The 27,651-nt window shown below is 38.0% G+C and overlaps 2 protein-coding genes across 3 annotated transcripts in view; both read right to left on the minus strand.

Annotated features, from left to right (window-relative positions):
* lpp (LIM domain containing preferred translocation partner in lipoma) overlaps positions 1 to 27,651 on the minus strand; it is a 219,919-nt gene that overhangs the window by 168,871 nt on the left and 23,397 nt on the right. For both annotated transcript variants that reach the window (XM_054788847.1, XM_054788845.1), the window contains exon 2: positions 22,799 to 22,845. The gene's annotated coding sequence lies outside the window, so the exon portion shown is untranslated. The remainder of the gene's footprint in view (positions 1 to 22,798; positions 22,846 to 27,651) is intronic.
* LOC129188403 (uncharacterized) lies at positions 7,858 to 22,790 on the minus strand. Its single transcript, XM_054788848.1, has one exon. The coding sequence runs from the start codon at positions 14,487 to 14,489 to the stop codon at positions 13,416 to 13,418; it is 1,074 nt and encodes a 357-aa protein (XP_054644823.1). The 5' UTR covers positions 14,490 to 22,790; the 3' UTR covers positions 7,858 to 13,415.

The following is a 27,651-nucleotide window of genomic DNA, read 5'->3' on the forward strand; positions in this document are numbered from 1 at the left end:
GAGGTGTTTTCTACAGAAAAAAATGCCTCAAACTAATTTTTTGAACAAAAATCCATACATTTCACTAGGTAAAGTCAAGTCTCGCTTTAATGCGTTGCAGAATGATGGCTGTTGGACTTTGTTGACTTGTTTGGCTTGGAGGGGGCTCATGGGTTTGGTCTTTGCAACTCAAAATGCCAATCGGCTGGTTTTTTTTTCCCTTTTTTTGGCCCGCGAGAGGGCTCGGGAATTAAAATCCAGTGCTAATCCAGAGATGACAGCGGTGACAATGACGGGCTATTATCCAACGGTGGCCTGCAGCTGCGTGTGTCAAACAGGGATCGGTGGCAAATAAGCAAATCAGTGCGTTGGCTTCGGAGGAGGATTCTGGCAAAGTCAAAACAGTAAAGCCTATCTGGAAGCGAGCGACGCTTCCCTGGCATTGATTAAACATCACATCGAGCCGCCATGCATTGGTGTCATGTGACAGGCCTTGTCCTGGAGCTTGTTATGTTAACAACTACATGACTTTTATTGTTACCTGGAGTATGCCGATGTATTACAGTAATTGTCGCTTTTCTTTTCTTCGGCAATGCTCAGTAAATGTAAGAAGATCATCGCATTGCTGACTTGATGCTTTCCATGACAGCTGGGGTGATAATTATATTGACGGGCATGATCTTGAGAGTGGAAATATTTCCAGTTGAGCACAATTAATAATAGTGATATCCCAGCCAAGTACTGGAGGAAAGCCACTAAAGGAGATGAACGGGAGACAAGACAGGGCTTCAATATTCATGTAGCCTGGTTCAGGCTTGCCCCCGCAGTACCGCCACGCACCTCACAGGGTGATGATGAGCCCATGTGGCCCCAAGTCAGGCCATGTAAGGCCACGGCCGCCCAATGAGGGAACAGTAAACACAGCCGGGAGCACTTAGCATGTGATAATCAGCAAAACAAGCATCACAGATGAAGAAATTAAGATATGTTTTTGTTTTTGTTTTTTATAAATTTGACCTCTGAATTTAAGACATAATCGAGGAATGTTTTTGGAAAATGAAGCAATTAAAGGCAAGGTCAAGGCCCCATGTTTTGCTATGTTTATTTTTATGTTAAGAAAAAAAAAGTTGGAATTTTACATGAATGATGTAATATCATGAGGAAAATTTGGTAGAATTTTGGTAGAATAAGGTTGAACTATTAAAGAAAAAATACTTTTTTAAAGTCATAATATTAGGACAAAAACAAATAGATAATTTTTGGATAATTAGTTTGTGGAAAAAGATCTAATGTTATGAGAATGAAGTCAAAATATGTGAATAAAGTTATAATTACAATAAGAAAGTTGAACTAGTCAGAAAACAAAAAATAGAAAAAAAACAAGCAGAAATGGAAAAAAAACAGCTGTAATTTTATGAGAAAAAAGTCATATTCTAACGAGAAAAAAGTTGAAATTTTACCAGCATAAACTTGTAATAAGAAAAATTTATGTCATTTTAGTAGTGCAGAGATGAAGTATTAAAGAAAAATATATTTAAAAAGTGGCAATATTATGAGAAACAAACAAAGTTGTAATTTTAATATTCCATCCATCTATTTTCTATGCCGCTTTTTTTTTTTTGCACAGTAGAAAACCTTTTAATATGCAACGTTTTAGTGATTACTTCAAACCAACTTTGTCCACAAACCGCTTGGCGTCTAGGGAGGGCTCGATACTGCTTATTTACAGTAAAACTCTTTACACAAGTGACAGTAGTTGTAAACAAGTTTTTGCGTCTGCCCGCTGACCAGATGCTCTTGCAAGTTACATCAAGCTGAACAACAACCAAACCGAGCACAGCCGAATGCAGCGAGAAGAAAAAAAAGACGTAAACAGAGATACTGTAGTGCAACACACACGGATTAGAGGATTTCCTCTCAGCCGCAGACATATGTTGCTGCTGATGTGACACCTTCCCTTAAAGCCCGATCACCGCACTTGTTTCATTGTGTTTGACACCATCTATGACTTCAAGCAATTAGCACGTTGATTTATCACTGCGGTACTTAGACGAGATTAAGACGTCTTGTGGTATCACAGGTATCGACTCGAGCGTCGTTTGATCTCCCGGCTGCTACACTCGGCGTCAATCCCTTTATTCTAACATCTATTGGGGACATAATCCCGTCCCCGGCAACTCATCAATAGCACTTTGTTTACAGAATACAGATGACTTAAAAAAAAATAAATACCCGCACTAGCATTGGAACAATCGGAGCCTGCGTATGATTTCAATTTGGGCCTGGCCTGATGAAAGAGGCTGACAAAAGGTGATTTATCCCGTTTGTCTCGACTCTCAGGTGTTACTTCAATAGCGTGAACAATACTTTCTTGGGAGACAGGCCCGGGGAGTTGGCAGCCATTTTTCCAGCCTCTCTATATTGGGCGTCCGTGCGCGCAGGCACGATACATGACAATGAGCAGCTCCGGGCCCCGAAACTTCATCATGTCACAGCGAGCCAAGGTTTCCTCATGCTCCCTTTTCACACGCACAATAGCTGCGGTGAAGCTGGCGATGGGGGGGTGCCGACTTTTATTTCGCAGCCTCCGATTGAGCAAAGTTGATGGTCGGGCGTATGAAAGGGAGAAAAAGTCATTAGATGTGTTTCATCAGCATACTGTATCACTGTAAGAGATTACATTGCATCAGCGTGAAATCTACCGCGCCACAATACTTCCACCTAACCTTTGCATGAACCGCCTTGTTGACTCATTTTATTTGGGGCTTGGAGAGAGTGCAAGTGGTGCTTTTTTTTGTATGTTGTACTTGCATGACTGATCCGAAATTTGGACCTTTTTTTTTTTTTAAGGAATCTATCTGCAGAACGAGCACTTTGAGAGATGTTGATAGCTGCAGGCCTGGCGCAGAGTTTAGTCGGGTTTAATCCGCCCCGCAAACAATCAAACATGAGTTACTGTTACCAAACAAAACACGCTCCGCTGCTGCGGTCTATTTTAAGTGGAAGTAGGTGACTCGTGCTGTCATGCAGGGGCTGGTACTCTGCTTTCGGTGCAAGGGGCAGTGACCCATCATGGCCCTCGCTTAGTGCTCTGTACTGTATCGCTCTAATAAAGCGTACTGATTTACAGCAATTGTTCACAACGCTTTAAAATTTGGTTGTGCTGACCGCAGAGGAGGCACAGAGGAGGGGGCAAAGCATTTTGCCTGTTTTTATTGGAAATATGTCAAATTTGTCAGAGGATATTTATTATTTTTTATTTATATTTTTACATTTTATTTGTATTTATTTTATATTTATATTTTTACCAATGTTTACAATTGTCATTTCTGTTCATTAAATTAGCTGAAAATGGCAAAGTGACACGTTTACTTTCTTTTAATTTTAGTTTAAAAACATTTTTAGTTTTTTATTAACATTTTATAAATATTTTATTCATGTATTAATGTTTACTTTTATTTTTAATTAGAAATATTTTTACTTATTTTATTTTTATTTATATATTTTTATTTATGAATTTTTAGATTTCTTATTTTTACAAATGTTTACAATTGTCATTGCTGTTCCTTAAAGTTTGTTCCTCACGACAAAAAACTTTTTCACCAATAAGTTATTGCGTAATTTCTATTTTAAAAAATAAAAAATAAATAACATTTTTACTACAGTATTTATGTATTTATCGTCAATGTCTTAGCGTTACGTGTATTTATTTTAATGTATTACATTATTTTTTTATTTACAAAAAATTATAAATAGTTTATTCCACGTATTATATGTTAACTTTTATTTGAAATATTTGATTTTTATTCATTTGATCTGTGTTTGATTTTTATTTGTTATTATTTCATTTATTAATTTGTATATTTATTATATTTACAAATGTTTAGAATTGTCATCGCTATTCCTTAAATTAGCTGAAAATGGCAAAGTGACAAATTTCTTTCTCGTGACAAAAAAAAATCCTTTTGGTTTCTCATTCAGTGATCATCACCAGTAAGTGATTTTATAATTTATATTCAAAAATTATTAAACAAAAATAAATTGTGAAATTTAGTCAAAATTTTGTTTAATTTCTACACTGGAAGAGAACAAAATGTAAATTGATCAACTGTAAGCAAAGGAAACATTGGCAGTGGCAGATGTGGATATTTCTTTTCAAACATGTTAAATTGAGCAAATGTAACCGCACGATGTTCCTTCAAGTAATTTGTTGTTTGAAAATAAATTAAGAAATAAAAATAAACCATTTTTATCTTACATGTATAGTAATAAAAACAAATGTTTTTATTTATATATTTTTTTGTCATTGGGGACAAATGCGTGAGTGAATTTTCAGGCCCTCTTAAAGGGTGAGGGTGGGATATGGCAGTACACGACACTGACACAGAAGGAAAACAAAGTGCTAAAAATGGTGTTTGTGTTTGCCAGAGCATCTGTGCGGCATCCTCTGGCTTAGTTAAATGTTTTGGCCTTTGCTTCGGCCATCCAGTTGTTTGGCCCCGCCTCTCGCTGCTCATTCAGCAGCACTTTCACCCCGCCCCTCCCCTGCCCCAAAGCAGATTAATTGAACAGCAAACTTAAACAAGTTGTTTTTGGAGGGCTTTTAGGCTTAATTGACTCATGGCTCAGGCTGTTTATCTGCTCCCGCTGCCTCTAAGGCAATCCGAGGGTGCTGGCTGCTAGCAAGCAGGGTATCCATATCAGCCTCTTAATCACTCGGGGCTATCGTCATCTAATCTGTCCATCCTAAGCATGTCTTATTTACTCCTTTTCCGCTCCTCACTTTCCGCAGCTGTGCATTATCCCGCAACTCCGCTTGGGTTTTGGGTGCTTTTTTAAAAACAATCCTCAGTGCAACAACATGTGTAAAAACAACATCCATCAACATGTCTGCAAAATCTGCAAAAGCAGCCTCTACGGCCTTTATGTGATAGCATTGTGTCCACATCTGTTGTACAACTATGTACATCCACATATCCACTTTATGATCATTTGGACTTTTGAACATAAATAGATTGATTGTCCTTGCTTTCCGGCATGTGCTGGTACTGTGAAAAATATGTAGAGTATCCAACATGTACTGTGGCACTTCCCTTTTTCTTATTGAGTTTAATGAGGTAATACAGCATGCAGCATATCATGCATCGCCTTCCTGATACAGAAAATGACAAACGACGAGTGCCAGCAACACGAGCGAGGAGCAAGATGATTGTCTCTTGACTACAGTCAAGCATGGTGGCGATGGCCTAATATGCAGCACACTAGAGGTGGGAATTTCTGGCCACCTCACGATTCGACGCCATCACGCGATTATCGATGCATCTCGATGAGTCTTTTAGTGATCAATACTTTGTAACGAATACACTGTGCTGCTGCACAGTGGCGGAGCTACATGGTGGCCACCCCACTGGCCATCAAGACATTTTAGTTATCAACGTATGCCACCCCTATGTGAGTAATGGTCTCACCTTGGCCACCCCAATGAAAGATTTCTGGCTCTGGCACTGCACTTGGAGTGGTAGGCCTCCATGAAAACTATGACATTTGATTTTCTTCCCTGGACTTTTTGATGATACAAAAAATATAAATGGCTCCTCTGTGGACTTTTAAAACAAATGTCACAGCCTAAGCCTAATGGCAGGTATTTCTCAGATGTTGTACAATGTTGTTTCCAGCCATGTTGAGAGGCTAATTGCTGATGCTGTATCCGTTGGCTTCACAACAGACCTGTGTTAATTTCACGACAGGAGATGTGTGACGTTACACATATCTGTATCGGCTGATATCAGTATCAGAAATTGAGAGTTGGACAATATCGGCATATTGGTTATTGCAAAAAAGCCAATATAGGACGTTGCTGATTAATAAACGTAATTGCTAGGGCTGTCAAATGATTACAAATTTTAATCAGATTAATCATGGGTGAGTAGCTAAAGTATACATTTTATACTTTATTAAACGCATGTAATAGGTGTGTGAGGCATCTTTAGAGCTTAAACCTGGATTGTGTTGTGGGTGAACCATGGCACGATAGTGGGGGTGTGGTGGAGGGGGGGTGGGGTGGGGTTGTGTGCATGTCTATTTACTTGCAGATTTGTGCCAATTGTGAGAATGCTAATTCTATTATTTTTATTTTAGGTACCTTTTATTTGTTGGGCACTTTTACTTAATTTTTTTAAATGTTATATACTTTTTATTAATTTTTAGATCATTTTTTGCCCAATTCTACTTAAAAAAAAAGTCAAACAATTTTGATATAATTCTTGACTAGCTGTCTGACCCACCCACCCTACAGTGCATTTTCCCTTGATATCATAAAAAAAATGTGAAATGTGAGTGCTAAAACACTCAAGACACGAGCTTGGATGACACAGAGCATTCACAAACTCAAGGAAGCGGCCGCTTTGAGTTCAGAGTCATTAGTCAGCCTGAGCGGAAGAAGAAAGGACGAGGGAGGGAAAGAGTAAACACGAAGAAAGGGAATAAAAGCCACATATTACCCCTGCGACACCGCTGCACTGCCAGCCTCGCTCATCCAAATGTGCCAAATGTGATGCTAATGAGGTGCAAAAAATCCCAAGATAGCGCGTGCCACAACAGAGCAATCAGGGCTCTTTGTTAAACAGGCGCTGATGAATGGAAAACACTTGAGGCAATGTGTAATAAGCAAATAAGTACATCGTTCATTAGCGTCACCCGTTATGGACCACCTCGTCAGACGCACTATGGACTCTTTTTTTCCCCCCTCTATGACAGTGACAATGTCCCAATGACAAAAAATAAATACTGGCCCCGTAAGGAATAATAAAAAGTAAATAAATTGGTTCCATGGTCAATAAATATCTCATGAGTGATGGATGTTTACAAGGAAGTGTGTGTGACTTGAAACCAAGGGCCAGTCATGCATTTCACCATTTAACATTGGTAGAAAATAGACATCACTTACAAACATCTTCATATTATAACTGTAGACTTTTCAATATTGTACTGAGCAGCCACTACAGAGACGTGTGTACCACTTTCCTGTTCTATGGTTATTGCTACACTTTTTCCTCTTTGCCATCACTGGTCCTCTGCTGGTGGTACCAGTCCGGAAAATGTAACACAAAAGCCAAAGAAAGAGTAACGCTTGTGGAGTTGATCCTAAAGACGCTTACTGAGCTGAAGTTCCTCCATATGTGATGAAGTTTCAAGTGGCGCACTTGCGTACTTACACTTAAGTCTTTTGAGTGCAAATGTGCGCTTACGCTGAGAGGGACGGCAACATGCGGCGTACCCGAATGTTGCACATCAAAACCAAAATACTGTAAATACAGAAGTAAAATACAAAAAATTTTTACTCAGAATGATCCAAATAAAAAATACAATATAAATAAATAATTGTTACTTTCAAAATGATCTTTTTTTTAATAAAAAATAAAGGTAAAAAATAAAGAATAAAAAATAAGTCACTCAAAATGATACATTTTTTGAATTAAAAATGTAATTGAAATGAAATTAAAATTTAAGATGCACTCAAAATAAAAAATAAATACATGAATAAAATACAAATAAAATAGGTTTCACTCAGAAGGATCAAAATTATGAATAAAACAAATAAATAAATATGAATAAATAATTGTTGCCCTCAAAATTATTTATTTTTTTACAAATAAGAATAAAAAAATAAGTCACACTCAAAATGATTTTAGAAAATGTATTATACATTAAAAAATTAAAATTGAGGGTGCACTCGAAACAAAAATAAATACACAATATATAAATAAGATAAGTTTTACTCATAATCAAAATAAAAAATATAAATAAAGAATTGTTCTCTTTGAAATAACATTTTTGACAAATAAAAATGAAAAGAAAAAATAAAAATAAAAAGTCACATTCAAAATTATAGATTTTGGAAAATTAAAAATGAAATTGAAATAGAATTTAAACTTAAAAGTTGCACTCAAAACAATCATAAAACATAAAAATAAAAAATGAAACACATACGATTAAAACCACAGTTAAATCATTCTTTACAAGTAAAAAAAAAATAATGGCGAGCGCACAGTGCTGGACACTTACCACCCTCAACAGTCACCATCTAAGCTATGTGGCCAACAACAGGAGGGACTAACTCGAGTGGTTGCCATTCACAATTAAAAATGGAGAAGAAGAAGAAGAGGAAATGGGGAAATATTATGCTTGTCATTTCCGGTCAGCCTGCAACGACAGTCATAGCTTTGGGGCAGCACGAGACTGTCAAAAATAGCTCCATCAGGGACTAAGTACACAGTGTGCATAGCATACATATTGAAGTGCACTGATGGAAGTATTGCATTTGAGACACAGGCTTGGTGGGGTAGATTACTTACTATGCACAACTTTGAGATACCACTGTACTGTTCTTTTTTTGATATCTATAAACCATTTTGTAAAAGTCAGGTCAGGATCATGGAATGAGAGTGCAGATTAACAGGTAGGAAAAGATTGGTAATGCTTTCATCTATTTTTAACATGCATACAAGTTACATTGGTTACAGTTCCACAAGTCCAAACATGAGTAGGAAGAAGCAAAGCTGATTTAATCCTACCCCCTTTCCGTTTCGCATCATTTGTTCACTTCCTGTATTTCAAATGTACTCTTTGCCAATTTTAAATACATGGGAAAATGATAAGGCTGTATAACAATGTGGTACTATAGGAGTCAAGTTTATAGTCAATGTAAATAAAATTATAGAACTGTCATAATAAATATATAATAATTGATGGGGTTAATAGTTAACAGACACATAGTTGGTTGATGATTGAGTACAGACCATGTACTCACAAACAAATGAAGAGTTGTAATAATGTAGTAGTGGTTAGACATAGCATTGTATTTACACAGTGGTCCAGGACTCTTCTTCCTTGTACTGTACTTTGCAAACATCAAACGCTTGTGCTGTTTCTTGAAGTCGCTCATATTAGTGCATTGTTTGAGTTCCTGACTCAATCCGTTCCATAACTTGATTCCACATACTGATATGCTAAAGGTTTTTCGCGTTGTTCTCGCTAACGTGTAATTTCTCCTCTCTTGTTGAGAAGAATTGTATTACGGTTTTGGGTATAGGTTATTGTTTTGCTTTATGCATGATTTTAGCTGTTTGAAAATTTACTAGATCATCTATTTTTAATAATTGTGATTTTAGAAATAAAGGGTTTGTATGCTCTCTATAAGCAGCATTACGGATTATACTAACTGATCTTTTTGTAGTACATTTAGTGAGCAAAGTGTACTTTTATAGTTATTTCCCAATATCCCTACACAATAAGTTAGCTCTGGTAATACCAGACAACAATAGAGTGTATGGAGTGATTTTGCTTTATTCAGTATTGAGGTATTTTTTTGCCAATTTATGATGTATATTTTTTATGTGAAATTTCCAGCTCATATTTTCACCTACAAGTATTATGACCCCCAGAAAGGTATTTTTGTTCATCCTGTCAACGTCCGCACCATCAATTTGTATTTACGCATAAGTATCCTTTTTGCAATTAACAAATAGCATTACTTTACTGTAGTTTTACTTGGGTTCAGATAATCTGGTTTTAATTAAAACAGTTCAGTACAGTCAATTCATCTGTGACTTTTTTTAAGCTCATGTGTGCTTTCTGTAGAATAAAATGCAGTAGTATCGTCTGCAAATAATACTAGCTTTAGGTCTTTTGTAACTTTACAGGTGTCATTTATGTATAGGTTGAACTAGTGAATTTCCCTGCTGTGGAATAAATAAAGTACAAATACAACAGTTTTGGTCCCAGTTTTGACCCCTGGGGTACGCCGCACCATATATTTAAGCTCTCAGATGTATATTCTCCTAGCTTCACGTATTGCTTCCTGTTTGCTAGGTAGCTTTTTACCCTGTTCAGAACTAACCCTCTGATTCCATACCTTTCTAGTTTTTTTAATTAGGACATTGTGATTAATTGTATCAAAAGCTTTTGTCAAATTCATAAATACTGCAGATTCACATTTTCTATGGTCTACAGTGTTGGTAATTGCCTCGGTTATTTCTATTAGTGCCATGGAAGTTGAAATGGCAACTCTGTATGCGTATTGGCTGTCCGCGAGTAAGTCATTCTTATTTATGAATGTGTCCAATTTGTTGTTGAATAGCTTTTCAATGATTTTAGAAAATTGTGGTAATAAGGAATAATTGTGGTAGGTAGTTTGTGAATTGACGTTTGTCTTCAGTTTGGAAGATAGGTAGTACTTTAGCTATTTTCCTTTTGTTTCTAAATGTACCGGTCTGAAATGCTAAATTACTGATGTACGTCAGCCATTCTGTGATCTCTCATTGACCTTTGTTATCGCTTCCATTTCAATTGGCATTACAAATCAGTTGATGTTTTTGCTTTGCATTTATTGACCGTATCAATGATTTCCTTTTTGTCACACCAGTAAGGAACATGGAGTTCGGATTCCTGACTAACTGAATTCCCTTCCTCCGCTGACAAGAAATGTAAGATCCTTTCTTCCAGGTTTGGTCCAATATTTACAAAGTAGTTATTAAACATTTCAACTACATTGTTCATATCATCATTTTTGGCATTTCCATCTGTGAAATATTGAGGGTAATCTGCTTTCTTAGTCCCGTTCCTGATAATACAAAGTCAACAAGATTCTAAAGAGTATGAATCAAAGCTGGTGTTATAGTATACTGTATCTATGAAAAGATGTTTACCAGGCAAAGCAGGCTGCTGCTGGGATGGAAAAAAACGCATGAAAGGAAATAAGGCAAACCCAGAGGAGGATTTCTTTGCGTGTATAAGCACTAGAGCATATTCAAATACAAGTCGATGACAATCTCGTCCACAACGTCAATCAGGCCCAGCAAAAAGAGTGAAGCGCTCACTGGCGTTCACTAAACCGTTCTTGAAATTCACTTTGGCCGTCAGCCTGGCGACTCATCCGCCGCTTCAAGAATCTGGCCCGCACTGTCCCACTGTGGGCCAGGAATGCAAGAACGCACTTTGGAGAAAAGCAACCAGCATCCTTGGCGAGCTCAGGAATGCAGGAGGCTCCTCCAGTCCACTTTGAGACCTCTGTGATATTTTTAAATTGGCTGAGAAACAAATTAAAACTCCGTGCGGAGCGTGCCAGTCCACTTTTCTTTACGTTACTGGATGTAAGAGGCTGCACTGTTCGTGCACAGGGGTCAGAGGGTGCACGTGGTTAGAAGATGCATGCACAACAACAGAGTTTGTTCTGAGGTGAGGAAAATAACAGTTATCTATCTTTAGCCCAAACTACATAATTGCACACATTTGCTTTGCGGCGCTATTGTCAAGGATGAAAAATGACGGTTACCAAAGGATGTGAAGTGGATGGTGCATGGCAGCAAAAAAAACCAAAAAAAAACCTCCAAAATTCTCATTTTTAAAGCCAACTTCATCAAACACTGCTTCCACATTTCATGATTATATAAATCCATTAGATGTTTTTTTTGTTTTGTTTTTTACTTCAGGTGGAACACAATGAAGGCTCATGCATGACATCACGCAAGACCTCACCTCAGTCAGCAACAAAGGTTAAACTCTGAATGTGTTTTGCTTTATCTTTGGCTTTTTGGGCGGGACACTTATTCAAGAAGAAGCAGCAGCAGCATCAACAGGAGTAAAACAACGCAATAAGACGAGTCACAGTCATCAGCGGTAAACTAGTCTGATTTATTGTTAAGCTTCAAAGAGGTTCACTTATTGTTACACCTGCATGACAGTCAGGAATGTTAAGATTTTACAGTGAATAAAGATTGCATTCCTTTATCAATCCATTTCCTTTTCTTCTTCTTCGCTCCTTTCTAATTGTGAACCACTTTGCAACCACTCGAGTTAGTCCCTCCTGTTGGCTACATAGTCAAGGTGGCGACTTTTGAGAGAGGCAAGTGTCCGGCAATGCCGGCTGTCATGAGACACTCAGTTCACGAGATAAGACAATACAGACGATTAGGTCTGAGAGAACAAATTGAGATTTTAACACTACTTTAAAGAAAGGCACAATGAAAAAATATGACATATATTGCAATCTACTAATTTAAGTTACACTCTTCTGCACACTGTGTGTATGCTAGCGGCCCTGCCTCCACCCAGCGAGTCAAAGAGACTGTATGACTGACAAAAGGGCTCACCTGTTCATACCCTTGTTCTATGCAACAAACACGCCAAGATGCTGAAACCAATGCACAGAGTGAACTCTCTTCCTGCCTGTGAGAGGCGAGAGACGAGGAAAAGGGACACGCAGGCACATGGCAATATATTAAGACCGGCAAAACTATCAAGTTAATTTTCATTTACTGTGTGATTTATTCATTAATCATCCCAGGCTTAGTGCCTGAGACCTTTTTTTCTGAACTAGAAATCTTGTCATGTTTTAATCTCACAAGACCTCATGACGCGAGCTCTTGTGACACCCCTAGCACTCACCATTTTGTTTTGTTTTTTTAATTTAAACTACAAATATGATTTAATTTTATTTTTTTATATTTGTATTATTTTTGTTTTTTAAATATTGTTTGAAGTGCATTTTTTTAAATTTCAATTTAAATTTTAATATTAATTGAATTAATGCATGAATGAATGAATGAATATAGTGTTTATTTTATTTTATTTTTTTTTTAATTGGGTTGGAGTGCAATTTTTACTTTTATTTCAATTTAAATAAAAAAACATAAAGAGTGTGACTATTTCATTTGTAAAACATTTGGATTGTTGTGAGTTCAACTTTTATTTCTATATTTTATCAACAGTTTACCCAGGAACAAATCCAAATAGATACATGCGGCCCACATATTACGATGTTTGGTGGTTACATGCATTCCCATAAATTATTAATACTGTCCACACAAAAAAAGAACTTGTTACATGCGTGCGGTGGAAGAAGACGCAGGCAGAAGAATTTGTAGTCGCGCGTCACTGCACTGACGAAGTACAATATCACTTTTGGTTTTTTTGTGTTAACTTTTTGCCCTTCATTTTGTCTCCCAAGCGTGAGGCAGACTCTTCTCATGGCATTACATCAAAGAAAAGAAAAGTGAAACTGAAAAGCCAAGTGAAAATAGTAAGGGTGCACAAAGTATCGGTCTGATATGAGGAATTATGACGTCAAACCGATAAATCCTGGACTGTAAGGTGGGTTAGCATGAGCAAATCAAGCGGTCTTTTTCTGTGACGTGCTGCAAACGGCCTGTTCTAACTTCCCCTGAGCTTACTTGGAAACAAACATGGCGTCGATCGGGTGGGACTTCTTAAATACAGTAAGAGTGGGCGGAATTGGTGTGCCAACACCCTCCTCCTATTGGTTCCTTACACTAAGCCTGGGCGGAGTAGTGGTCTAATCCTCTCCTGACATTAGCACCTCCGATAAAAGAGAAGTGTTGCTCCCTGAGTTGGGTATGAACGACTCTGATACTGGCTCGTTAGCATCTATTGTTCTGGCTCGGCCCTGGCTCCACCTCATTTGCAAGACTAAGAGCTGTGGGTTTTGGTCTCAGTAACCTGCTGAACACAGGGTCCAAATTAAACCTCAAACCACCATTCCGATTCAATGATGGGTTCTGTTGTTTGACAAAAATAGCTTCCTTTACTCCTCTTTCAAACCATCTGTTTTCTTTGGCCAAAATCTTTACCTCGCTGTCCTGAAAAGAGTGATTGGTTGCTTTAAGGTGTAGATGTACTGCTGATTGAGGACCACTCGAATTGTCCCTGCAATGTTGATAAAGCCTTTTTTGGAGCATTTGCTTAGTTTCCCCAATGTAGTGCTCTTTGCATTCCTCATCTTTACAGTGAATGGAATAGACCACATTGCTTTGTTTTTGGTTTGGAGCCTTGTCTTTAGGATGCACTAATTTTTGTCTCAGGGTATTTACTGGTTTGAAATAGGTAGGAATTTTGTGTTGCCATAAGATCCTCTGGAGTTTTTCGGAGACCCCCGCTACATAAGGGACTACCACTCCTCTCCTTTTTACTTCTGTGGGCTTTTGGGTTTCTTTCCCTACTCTCTTCTTTTGACATTTGTTAAAAGCCCACCGCGGGTACCCACAGGTTGAGAGCGCTCTCTGGACATGTTGTGTCTCCATTTTCCTTCCCTCAGCACTAGTTGGTATTTGTTCCGCTCTATGTTGGAGGGTCCTAATAACCCCTAGTTTATGTTGTAGTGGATGGTTTGATTCAAAAAGCAGGTATTGGTCAGTGTGTGTGGCCTTTCCAAAGACCTCTGTAAGTAGCTGTCTGTCCTCTCTTATAATTAACTTGCAGTCTAAGAAGGCTAGTTGGTTCTCTTTAGCGTCCTTGCGAGTAAATTTGATATTGGTGTCCACCGCATTGATGTGATCTGTGAAAGACTGAATTTCCTGTTTTTTGATTATGACAAAGGTGTCATCCACGTATCTAAACCAGTGCCTTGGTTTTGTCCCTGAGAAGGATGTGAGAGCCTGTTTCTCCATCTCTTCCATGTACAGATTCGTCACTATGGGTGAGACTGGTGAGCTCATAGCACAACCATGAATTTGTCTGTAAAATTTCCCTCTAAACTGAAAATATGTAGTGTTAAGGCAAATTTCCAATAATTGGCAGATGTGGTCAGCACTAAGTTTTGTTCTCCGATGCAGAGTTGAGTCCTCGAGCAGTCTCTTCCTCACCACCGAGACTGCTGCTGAGGTGGGGACAGATGTGAAAAGTGAAGTCACATCATAAGATACCAAAGTTTCCTCTGGCTCCAATCTGAGGTCTTTGATGCTCGCCACAAACCCTTTTGAGTTCTCTATATGATGATCAGTGTTGCCTACCAATGGTGATAAGACTGTTCTTACTTATTTAGCTACATTGTACATGGTAGAGTCAATGCTACAGACAATAGGTCTGAGGGGAAACCCTTCCTTGTGAATTTTTGGAAGGCCATAGATACATGGTGTAGCCTCCCCAGGGTATAACCTATGATACATCTGTCTGTCAATTAGTTCTTCCTTCTCTAACTTTTGGAGACAGTCTATGATTTCTTTCTTATACCTACTGGATGGGTCCCTTTTAAGTTGCTCATATGTGTTGGCATCACTAATTAGACTTTTTATTTTTTCTTCATAGTCCAATGTGTTGAGAACCACTGCGCAATTCAGCCCACTCTTACTGTATTTAAGGCCTAGGCTACCAGCACTTATTAGTTTGCTGACGAAGCTCTTTGGATGAGGAGCGAAACGTCCAACACCTTCTTCACAGAAGTACAGATGACGTCTCAAGAAGCCTTTTCCTCGATAGTAGTGATGTCATTATATTTATTAAGGACAAATCTACAGCTACACTTTGTCAAATCCAACTTTGTTTGTGTCGTTACCCCCATGTGTGCACAAACTACTGAAAAATCTAAATAAAATAAAAAAAGATGTTAAAATGCTCAAAAAGTGGCGAAATGCCGACCAACCAGCAACGGTAATGGTTTAATTTTATTTGAACATGCATACACACTACAGTGTAATACATCCCGTACTACAATTCACAGTTCCACATGTCCAAAAGGAGTAGAAAGAAGCTAAGCTTATTCAATTCTATCCCCCATCCATTCCACATCAATTGCAATACATTTATTCACTTCCTGTATTCCAAATACAGTCTTTTCCAGTTAATACACAGGCAAATGATGAAGCAATGTAACAATGTGGTAATACATTTGTCAAGGTTTTTTCACCATAAATAATTCATATAGCAATCATAATAAATAATAAAGCAGGTGACAGTAACACAGTTGGATCATGAATGAATACAAACAATGTAATTTTCCAGTAGTGATAAGAAATGTCGTACGGTTGTTATTTGAATTAGCATCAGACGGATAATTCTTCTTTGGCTCATGATTTTTCTTCCTTTGGAAACATCAACTGCTTGGACCTTTCCTTAAAATGGCTCATTTTAGTGCATTTTTTGAGTTCTTTACTCAGTCAGCAATAACTGCATGCCCAGTCCAAGCCGCTCAAATGTTGCAACCATCATGAAAGACAAAGATGCTATCTTTGAACATGTGAAAGGATGTGCTTCCATGAAATGGACAGTGATAAATAAGCAGTCTAATGGTCTCCTCATCGAGATTGTCTCTCCTCCCCTTGCAACGCCCCTTCAGTGTGCAAGACAACCACAGGGATAAAATTAAGGAGTTCTCTTGTTTTATGACTGTTTCATTTGACTCTTGTATTAAATCTTGTTATTACTGTATTTTATATGTCCTTCATATTGTGTTCTGTGTGCAGTGTGAGTGACTTAAATGTTTTGGAACAGAACCCATACATAGACCGAGGACCGCCTGTATTTCTATTTAGGTTATTTCCTATTGAGACATTGAATACAGCGCAAAACACTGACAGTTACCCTTTATTATACTGTAACATTCTAATATTGTTACTATATAAATCACCCCGGAAGTGATTGTGTTTATTTCCACCATTTGCTTTGTAAAGGCGTACGAGCACACAAAAGAGGTTGAAAAGTTGGTGAAGCACAAAAGGAAAGAGGGGCAGTGAATAATTGATGACAATTAAAAAATCATGTCTCTTAAATGTCACTAAACCCTCCTGTCCAAAATTCGTTGTATAAAATATGAATAGTGTTGTAGTACAGGCCTGATAGAAAACACCCACTACATGTACAAACAACAAATGTTACACAAAGACAAAACTGCATGAAATTAGTTATGTCCCCGTGTGTGTGTGTGTGTGTGTGTGTGTGTGTGTGTGTGTGTATTGAGTATTTAGACAAAGAAGAACAGAAGAATGGGCCATCTATATGAAGGTCCGTCTCATGGTGCCAGTGTGTTATTGCTAGAAGAATAAAAGTGGACCACCTGTTCCAGCATTTTCAGATTCATTGAAGATGAGCTTGCATTCGAGCAGCTGGCCATCTGTTTTGTTTTGTTTTGTTTTGTTTTGTTTTGTTTTGGAAATATTGAACATAGAGGTGCTGTGAATACTTTCGTGATGCATCATACATAAAAACCTATAGGGAGGTGGGGGCCTTAAAATTTGAGCTCCTCGAAGCGCCCCTGCGACTTCACATTGACAGTCAAACCTCCACCCTGCTGCATTTGTGCCACTTTAAGACGAGAGCACAGCTGAGGATGTATCTCAAATCAATTATAGCGCAGCCATTAGCCTTATCAGCGCACGCAAACACAATACTCGGCGGCGTATCGGCAACAAAGAGTCGGCTAATCGGCAGATAAAGAAAGTCGATGTAGGATTAATTAATGTACCTAATGCTAACTTAATGTGTCGTAATACGTTTTTTTCATACTTTAAAAAGGGCTGTTTTTGGAGGGTAATGGATATTTAGTACTGACACTATGCACATGGAACTGTCCTCACAGGGTGTATGTACACAATACAAGTAAAGTTCAAATGTGAAGTTGCCCACATCAGCTAGCTCCCTTGCGTTTATCTTGCTATATCTCTGCTACCAATCATCTCCACCTCCCATCCATCAACTTTCTGCTTCATGTGCCACCTCAAATACTACAGTGCTTTAATTTGCCCCTCCCATTCTATTTACACACTTGTTTGACATATTTTCCATCCATCCATCCATTTTCTATGCCGCATTATGGTCGCGGGGGTATGCTGGAGCCTATCCCAGCTGACTTCAGGCGAGAGGCAGGGTACACACTGGACTGGTCGCCAGCCAATGGCAGGGCACATATAGACAAACAACCATTTACACTCACATTCATACCTATGGACAATTTAGAGTCTCCAATTAACCTAACATGCATGTTTTTGGAATGTGGGAGGAAACCGGAGTACCCGGAGAAAACTTACTCACGCACGGGGAGAACATGCAAACTCCACACAGAGATGCCCAACGAAGATTAGAACCCAGGTCTTCCTGATCTTCTGACTGTGTGGCCAACATGCTAACCACTAGGCCACCTGTGCTGCCCTTGACATATTTTCATCAAATAAAAATATTTACAAAAGTACATCGCTCATTTGGATACAGTACATGACGTAACTATGGTATTATTAGATATATGTTAAATATGATGTCAATACGGAACATTAATATATATATATATATAAAAATGTAAATATGGTCAAATTTATGGTCAATTCAATATAATATAAAAATGTTACATAAACCATGACACAAATATGCTACATTACGAGTAACACATTAAATATGATGTAAACATGACACATTAGAGGTAAATAAAATACATAAATAAAAAAATAAATAGGAGGTATGTTAAATATGTTAAATATGACATAAAACTGGTACATTAAAAATGATGAAATAATTATGGCACATTAGAGGTAAATTTAGTACATTAGGGTACATTAAATATGATATAGAATTGTGTATTAAATATGTAAATATGGTACATTAGGGGTACATTAAATATGAAAAAAAGCACATTAAATCTGATATAAACATGGTAGCGGTATATTAAATGATGTAAATATTAGGGGTACAAAAAAGGCAGAAAAAAAAAAGACTTAAAATGCTTTTATTTTAAAAAAAATGCAAACAGAACTTTTTTTCAATAAATAAAAGCGACCCATTTGGGTGATATTTAAAAAAATTTTTTTTTTTTTTTTTAAGTTTTTTCAAGTAGAAAAATAATAAAATAAACAGTTGTATTTAAACAATTGTTTCAACATTGTGGAGAAATGTAACTGTAAACTGAAGTAGAGAAGTATAAAAAACAACAACTGACAAACATCGCAAACACTCTACTGCAAATCAACAAGTCACTGGCACAGACTGCTACATGTGCATCACCAATAAATAAATAACAAATAACAAATAAATACACTTTAGGGCAGTGTTCGTGTTTGGCATCGGCTCATCTGCTCTGGGGGGAGGAGCAGTACCTTGTTTGATGGTCAAGTTGTGAAGCACGTAGCAAGATGATATGGCCTGCGCTGGACAGGCACAGCCGTAGCTATCTGTGGTTTCATTGTTCTTCCATAGAGTTGCTTGCTAGAGGTTGTTTATATGCTGAAGTTATCGGTGTTTGCACCAAGCTGGTTTTCTTTCTTGTAGATGTAACATTCACTTCCCGATGATGCCGCTTGAAGTGCGCTAACATGTTAGATGCGTTTCCTGCAGCATACGCGATATCCATGGAACAATGTCGGCACAAATTTGGATTTATCCACTTGCCTTTGTCCATCCGTAATTTTCACAGGGGAGCTAAAGTGTTTCCAAACAGGAGACCGTAGTGAGATTGGAGGGTCTTCCAGCTCAGGCTTCTCGCTTGCATTTGCCATGATGCCATTTGTCACGCCTGCGAGCTACTAGCGTTCCTCCCCCTCAGTCAGTAGTGTCCGACACTCAGAGGCATCCGTGCGGAAATTCGCCCAGAACTTTAGTTCTGCGTGAAGCGCTTAGATCACTCTAGCAATAAATTTTATGAGAAAAACAGCATAAAATATAACCGAAACTGTACACAAGTGGACCGAACCAAACGTGCAGAACCGAAATGGTTCAATACATCCTTGTGAACCGTTACACCCCTAGTAAATATGGTACATGAGAAGTAAATACGGAACATTAGATGTAAGTTAAATATGGTACATTAGAGGTACAAATATGTAGGGATGCTCTGATCGGCCATCAATTTTCATGGAAAAGCATGTGACCGGCATATGCCGATCAATATCTTTCAAAGCCGATCACAAAAAACTACCTGCAGAGAAGCCTGTGTGCAGTGCAGCGTCCTGGTCTAATGTCGTGCCCCCCTCTCCTTTTGCGCAGGCGTGCGGCAGAAAAGCCCAACATGTATGCCATTTGTGAGAGTGATGTGATGTTTGCATCCTGCAACACATGCCACTAAAAATATCTGGCGGGGGTAGCATGTTAAAAAAGCTTCAATTCAATACGGCATTTGAAGAACAAACACTTGGCGGAGTGTGCTGAGTTTGAGGCTCATGGCGCAGCAACAGTCACTGAATTCATCGGACTCGATGATCAACCTCTCCAAGTGGTGGAAGAAACCGGGTCCCGTGGACTGCTCTCTGACTTGGAGCCCTGTTACGACGTGCAACCTGGAAATCCTGCACTCCATCAAACAATGTACTCTCTTGTTCAGCACTGAGTGAAGGTGGAGTGCAGTCCATCAGAGTCCTGCCTTTTCAACTGAAAGGTTTTTGACAATGCGCATGACCTCTGATGAGGTCCAAGGTTTCGGTACCGCCGAGTTAAAGCAGACACAACACCTGTGTGGACGCCAATAACAGATACTGATCACGTAGCCGCCATGAGCTACAGTGGCTCTGCCAGCCACAAGGGGATTTACACCGCCTCCATCCAGGTGTGCACGACTTGGACAGATTTACCTGACAAGGGGAACAGCTGCACGGGCTGCCACAGGTCTTTCAACCAAGTACTGCATGGAGGTCTATTCCACACATGCAACAACAGCAAATACTTCCATGTTTGCTACAGTCGACCATGGAGTCATTTGACTGCAATTCTGTCCAATTAGAATGTAATTCCAATAATGCTAGCTAACAGGATGTGGCTAGGCTCTGATGCCAACATGTAGATCAGGGGTCGCCAACGTTTTTCCTTGTGAGAGCAACTTTTACAAAATGAAAAAGGCCAAGAACTACTCATTTTTGTAAAATTTATTTCCAGAGCTTATTTTAAACCCAAACAAAGCGAATATGCTTGTTTTACCAGAACATTAACAAAATGCTGGTGTCCACAACTCACATTTTGTATTTCAGAATGCATTTCTTTCTACTCTTCTTTCATTATTAACTGAAAACCTGAATGAAAAGCAGGCTTACGGCCACCTCATGTGGTCGTGGGGGGCTACCTGGTGCCCGCGGGCTCCACGTTGGTGACCCCTGATATCCATCAATAAAATACACCACAAATACAAAATGGAACCTCTGGGGTCATCCAATTCAGATTGTGGGAGACCACCACAAATACATTGGGATCACCTCAAATAAATTTGACACTACCTGTACACCCTTGCCCATAGCATGTCAAAAAGCGACCAGCGACAAAACCAGTGAAGACTCTTTTGGGGACTGACATGAATGTAGAGGTGTCCCGATCCCATATGGTATCGGAAAACAGTAAAAAATAAATAAATAAATAAATAAATAAATCAGCAAAAAAATATATATAATTGTCAAACAATTATAAAAAGGTGTTTTGTGTTAATATTTTTGAGACATGTGGCGTAACTGTACAGTATGTGTCAGCAAAGAGTCAACTGCTGATGACATCATAGACGGGCGACAGAGCTGACTTCCAGTTTCTAATTCCATGTATTAGCATGCTAAGACATTTTGTGATAAAAAAACATATCGTTTATAGTAGGGATGCGTCAATCGATCGACCACCGATCAATATCGGCCAATTTTCATACAAAAACACGTGATCGGCATATGCCGATAAATGCCGTTCAAAGTCGATCACAAAAACCAAACGCCGTGCGGCGGCAAACACTACGTTTGTGCTGTGTCACGTAGTGTTGCCAACACTCTTATTGTATAAACTGGTCTGTAAAACCTCATGGATTCAGTTTGACAGCTTGAGACAGGCTTCGCCAAAACGACGCCAGCGTGTTTGATCACTCCCTTATCAAACGTATTGGCGCTCGACTTATCTTATATCTTTGTTTACACGCTTTGCCGAGCTGTCACTGGCAGCAGCTCACTAGCTAGAGTTATCCGCCTAGCTTTTTGTCTTCGGACTCCAAATGTGACTTTTTACCACAGTGACATTTTGTTTTTAAAGCAAACAAGCAATGCGGTTAGTTCGTAGCTCGTTTTTTGTTCCACGGGAAAGCTACAAGTGGATATCACGTTCATGGAGTACTTACAGTACTAACTTTTTCCAAGTGTCGCTGAACAATTTTGCTCTCGAGTTGTCAGTATACTAATTATGTCTTGTCCTCAAAACACTATTTGTGTGTGGTTGTTTAATCACATACTGTATCCAGCCACCAGGATGGTGACGCTATATCAGCTGATTTTGAGCTTCTCAAAGGGTCAAAGAATATTTGCTTCAAATCTCAGTAGCTTTTTATTCTAACTGTTGAATTCAGACTTCATGCCTTTATATAATGACAAATGAGCACAAAATAGCATAAAGACGATGGCCACACTGTTTGAGATGTGCTTGGTAAATAAAGTAGTGTACAATTTAAAATGTTGCCAATCATAATTCAAACACAAATAGAAGTTATGCCAAATATGCTTGTTTTACCAGAACATTAATAAAATGCTGGTATCCACAACTCACATTTTCTATTTCAGAATGCATTTCTTTCTAGTGTTCTCACATTATTAACTGAAAACCTGAGTTCATGTGGTCATGAGGGGCTACCTAGTGCCCGCGGGTACCTTGTTGGTGACCCCTGGGCTATATGATACGAAAGGGGAACCATAAAATCACCTTCATTTAGACAAAAATATATTTGACTTACTTTTTCAAAATCACTTGTGAAACTTAAAGGATCAGGCGCCTTCTTTCTTTCTATTTTTTCTGTTCTTTCCATTTTTGCTGTTTATATTCTGTTTTCTTGTCAAGTTGTATTTTCAGACTGTGCCACGGGCCAATGAAACACCAGCCGCGTGCCGCAAACGGCCCCCGGGCCACACTTTGGACACCCCTGTCTATACATCATGGCCAATTATGCAAATTTGACGATAAATCCATTACATTTCCATTATTTCCTGTAGGAAATTGTTTCTAAACCTGAACAAATGCATGTTATATTGAGGACAAATATTTAGCCAGAAATAAGTCGGAGTGAAAAGAAAAAAAACACAGAGCGGGGAGGAAATACTGTACTTACCTAAACTTTTACCACAAGGCGATGGCAGGTTCAATACAACACGGCCCCTGAAACAACAACAAAACTTTCAATAATGAGCCAAGGAGCAACACAAGTGTAAAAATACATTTGACAAAGAGATGCTTGTTTGCATGTGGACTGCTTCGTGGGAGCTGTCCAATCTCGGGTGGCAGAAGTTTGCTCGTCTTCTTGCGCTCGCGTGTTTACTCGCAGGAAGTTATATAGCATTAAAGTGCAAACGCTAACACAATCACAAAGTTAAACACTAACTTTTGACTGCAGGGGATAAATTGAAAACACGATAATTGTGACTGAAATTTCTATTTCTGGTGCTGGGAATGTCCTACATTCTCTTTGGATGCAGGTAAAAGGTGGGGGTGGAATGATTTTTTATTTTTTTTATTGTCTCCAGGGCCCAAAGATGTGTGTTGTTCTTGCTGAGGAAGCCTTTTGTTGCCGTAAATTGACAGTGTCAGTTTCCCACTTTGCCACATATACTGTAGGGAACAGCGGTGATGCTCCATACGATTGGCGTCAGTCAATGTGACAGTTGTTGTTTTTTCTCCTCTTTTAAATAGGGAGGGGGAGGAAGAAGGGGGGGGGGTACTTTTTTTCTACATCTGAACTTCCGAGCCGAGGAAGCAGGAAGGAATAGGAATTAATACACCTACACTCCCCTTTTCCCTTTAGGACGGCAACAATCTCTTTGTACTCGCATCATAATTACTGGTGGGCGCCAGTTTGGATGTTATCCATGCCTCCTTCGCACTTTTTTTGCAAGTATAATTTGGAGTACATGCAACTGACGACCAAGACTTTTTCCTCAACTTTGCTACAGAGTTTATTTCCAACATTCTCGTGTTGTGAGAATAACATGTCATGTTATGAGGAGTTCCTTGTTGTCGCCCATGTAGCAGCCATGAGAAATATTTATTTTTCTGGGGGGGGGTTTGGTTTATTTTTTCCCAGACTATCGAAAGGAATATAGGTTTTAATATTCCAATGCTTTCCTGCTAAAACAACCTGCCCTTTTTTTCTTTTGAATAAAAGAAAAATATTTTTTGAAGGATTTTCATTCAACATCAGCATGTTTAATGCATTTTTATTTCAAATGTATGTTTGTCTTTTATTCCATTTTTATTTGTCTAGCTCATTATTACTTTATTATATTATTGTTGTATTTCTAATAGTACTTTATATATTTATCATTGTTTAGTAATGAAATGTATTATTATAATGTCTTGGCTTCTTAAAGTAACATTTATAGCCCCAAGTAAGTAAGCAAGCATTGAACTGGTTCATTTCTAAATGTTTTTTGTGGGGTTGGATGAACATTTGAAGGGTTTTTCTTGAACATAAGCATGTTTAATTTTTATTTTATTTATTTAGACTATATAAAGTATGTTTCTATTTTATTACATTTATTATTCATTTCTTATATTGTATTATATTACTATTTTTATTGCATTTATATTATTATATTTATATTATTTTATAAATATGTTATCTTATTTAATAATCAAATATCAGAATTATTTTTCTTAAAATAAAAAGAACATGTGAAGGCTTATCATTGAACAGCTGCAGTTTTTTTTTTACTTTTTTAAAATTTAAAACATATGTTTGTATTTAGTTCCATTAATTATCCATTTTACTTATGTTAATATTTATATTATTTTATACATATTTTATCTCATTATAGTGTAGTAACAAACCCGTTTAAGGGTTTTCATTGAATTACATTTTTTTTTAATAAATTTGTTCAGTTATATTTTATAACTGCAAATAATTATAATAATAAATGCAAATGTAATTTTCATTTTTACATTTTTTAAGACATTTACATTCAATAATAATAAGTACTAGAAAATAAATATGAACATTTCACCGAAAAGATTGACTTGCACGTGTTCATTTATAAATACAGCTTAGTTATTTGATGCAATGCAGGACATGGCACAATACATAGAAGCAACCCAAAGGTGATGTACAAGCGCACAACAAATAAAATGTTATGTTATTATCATCATCATCATCATCATCATCATCATGATGTACGCCTAATGTAATTTCTGGAGAAGGACGAGACTGTGGAACAGAAAAGAATTGTGAAGTGCAATAATCGTTCTTCCCCTCCAGCCTTCACGCAGCACTTCTTCCTCTTCTGCTATTTCAGTGAGCGTATACATATATAAATATAAAGATGTGCTTGAATAAGCACACATGACGCCTCCATGGAGACTTTCTAAGTGCTCCCACAGTGGACAGCCTGATTGGATCCTAATGTTTATAGCCTGAAAAGGTAGAGCAGCCAATGAAAAATACATACCCATGAACACACCTTGAGCCTGGGGTTGTATTTATAGACGCTTGCCTTACAGCCAAGTGAACGTTACGTATGTTCAGGTACAGCTTAGTGAGTGACATGCTTTAAAGAAAGCCCAAAAGGTAGAAAATACTGGAAACATCAAACCCGTCCTCACTTAAGAGGCCATATTGCACATTTTGAACCTTGAATAAACTTCTACAATTGTCACATTTCGGGAAAAATATGCTAGCAGTGACGTTGAAATGAGAAGAACCTTTTCCCACAGGAAGTAGAAATAGCCTGTTCCCGGGTCAAGCTGCCACTTCAAGGAATATTCTTAACTGGAATAGAAGTGTAAAAAGAAGTTAACCACTGCTAAAAAGGTTCAATTTATAGTGAGCGTGAGAGGCAAGGATTCGCGTTTGCTACAGGACTGCAATCTACTTGTGGCGGCGGGGTGGATGACGTCATGAGGCGATTACGTAATTGCCGTATTTGCACAAATGGCCATTATGCTTAGAATTACAAATTAACTTTCTATCTGAAGGGTAGGCCTACTTTGTAGTCTACTTTTGGGAGTGGCAAAGGTGTTGACTGACATAATATTTTTTGGCGTTTCCCCAGCAAATGAAAGTTACTTGCGAGGTCAAAAGGGATTTATTTGTGAGATTAGGGCGCACGTCTAATGTATGGGATCTGTCTGCTGTTAACACAAGTGACCTCAAACCTGACACGTAAGGTCCCTCTCTCCTGAGCGTCAGCTTTCAGGCTCAAAACTCAAGCGAGGTCGGGGGTGGGGGGGTGGGGGTTTAGTGTGCAACGCTGAGAGGGGTCGCACTACTGTGATCCACCATGCACGCTAGGATACATACCATACAATTGGTTAATCCATTAATGAACCCTTTTGTGGGACAAGCCACTAAGTGAGGACTAAAGATGTGACATGAGACGACAGCGAGCGAAAGCGCCAAAGAAGCTTTTTGCGGAAGTCCCCTCCACCTCTGGCGGCACACTTGTAACAGCATTAACCGTGCTTTAAAGTCCAAATCTTCCAGCATTAAGGCTCTTAGCGGCAGCATAAATACATGCCTTCCATTTGGTTAAGCTCCGGCTTTTACTTTTTTTTTTTGTTTGTTTGTTTGTTTTGTTTTGTTTCCGTGTCCCCCGTGGAATCCAATATGGGTTAATCAAGAACGAAGCTACTGACATTCTAAAGAGAACAAAAAAAACAAAAAGCGCAAATGTGACTCGTCCATAATGGATGCGCTCGTGCTGCTCCAAAAAGACAGAGCGATGTGAACCGACTCGACGCGTCAAGACTCGACCAAGCAAGTCAGTCACTTCCCAGTGGGTCAGCCGCCGGTACTGTACTGTATATTCCATTGCTCAACTCATGAAACATATGGAAAATTGCCATTAAAAGGTGGCACCAAATCTATTCTGTGGCGGTCCAAATTTAAATTGACACAACTTTCTTTTTTCCTCCTCCTAGCCGACTTTGTTATTTTGCAACTTTACCGTTTTTGTTTCGCTCTGTGTAAACTGATTTTGTGTTAATAAAAGACTTTATAGGAGGCAACCCGGCACCAGGTCTTCACATCCTTAATCCAGGCGTGTCCAAACTCCTTCCAGCAAGGGCGGCGTATTGAAAAAGGAAAGGATGGAAGGACCACTTTGATATTTTGTAGATATGCTAAGAAGAATTTCAAGAAAAAATAGCATCTCAGCCTTGTGATATACCTGTAGGTGAATAAGCCTATTATTAGCATCAACGTTGCTCTTTTTTCCATCCATTCTTGTATTTTTTTTTCCAAATATTTTAAAACTTCCTTCTTAAATAATCTTCATAAATTTTCTTTTCATAATGTTCTGACTTTATCCCCATAATATTCTGACTTAATTCCCATATTATAACTTTTTACCAACCAAATTTTCCAAAAATTACAACTTTTGTTTTGTTTCTTTCTCATAATATTACCACTTTTAAAAAATAATTTATTTTTTCTTTAACATTTCAAATCTATACTACTATACTTTTTCCTCATAATTTTAAGAGCTTGTTCTCATAAAATTGCAACTTTCTCATTAGAATATGACTTTTTTCTCTTCATATTTGGACTTTAGAATCACAGCTATCACAGCAATATCACAGCTGTTTTTTTCATTACTGCATTTTTTTAAAACAACTATTTCAACTTTCTTCTGGTAAATTTTCTTGTAATTACAACTTCATTCATATAATATTTTGACTTTATAACATTATAATTCAATAACATTATAACTTTTCCCCCCAAACAAATTTTCCAAAAATTACAACTTTTTGTTGTTTTGTTTGTTTCTAAAATGATATCATTTGTCTTCATATTACAACGCTATTGTCATAAAAATAAAATATAACTGTTTTCTCTTAATATTTTGACTTTATTCTTGTGAAATGACTATAAATAAATAAAAAAATTGTAAAAAACCGCAGGCCACAAATTGCTCCTGCGAAACCCATGGCTTAATCAAATGGCACACATGACAGGAAAAGATCTGTTCCAGG

The sequence above is a fragment of the Dunckerocampus dactyliophorus genome, chromosome 10 (genome assembly GCF_027744805.1).
Source record: "Dunckerocampus dactyliophorus isolate RoL2022-P2 chromosome 10, RoL_Ddac_1.1, whole genome shotgun sequence".
Lineage (NCBI taxonomy): Eukaryota > Metazoa > Chordata > Actinopteri > Syngnathiformes > Syngnathidae > Dunckerocampus > Dunckerocampus dactyliophorus.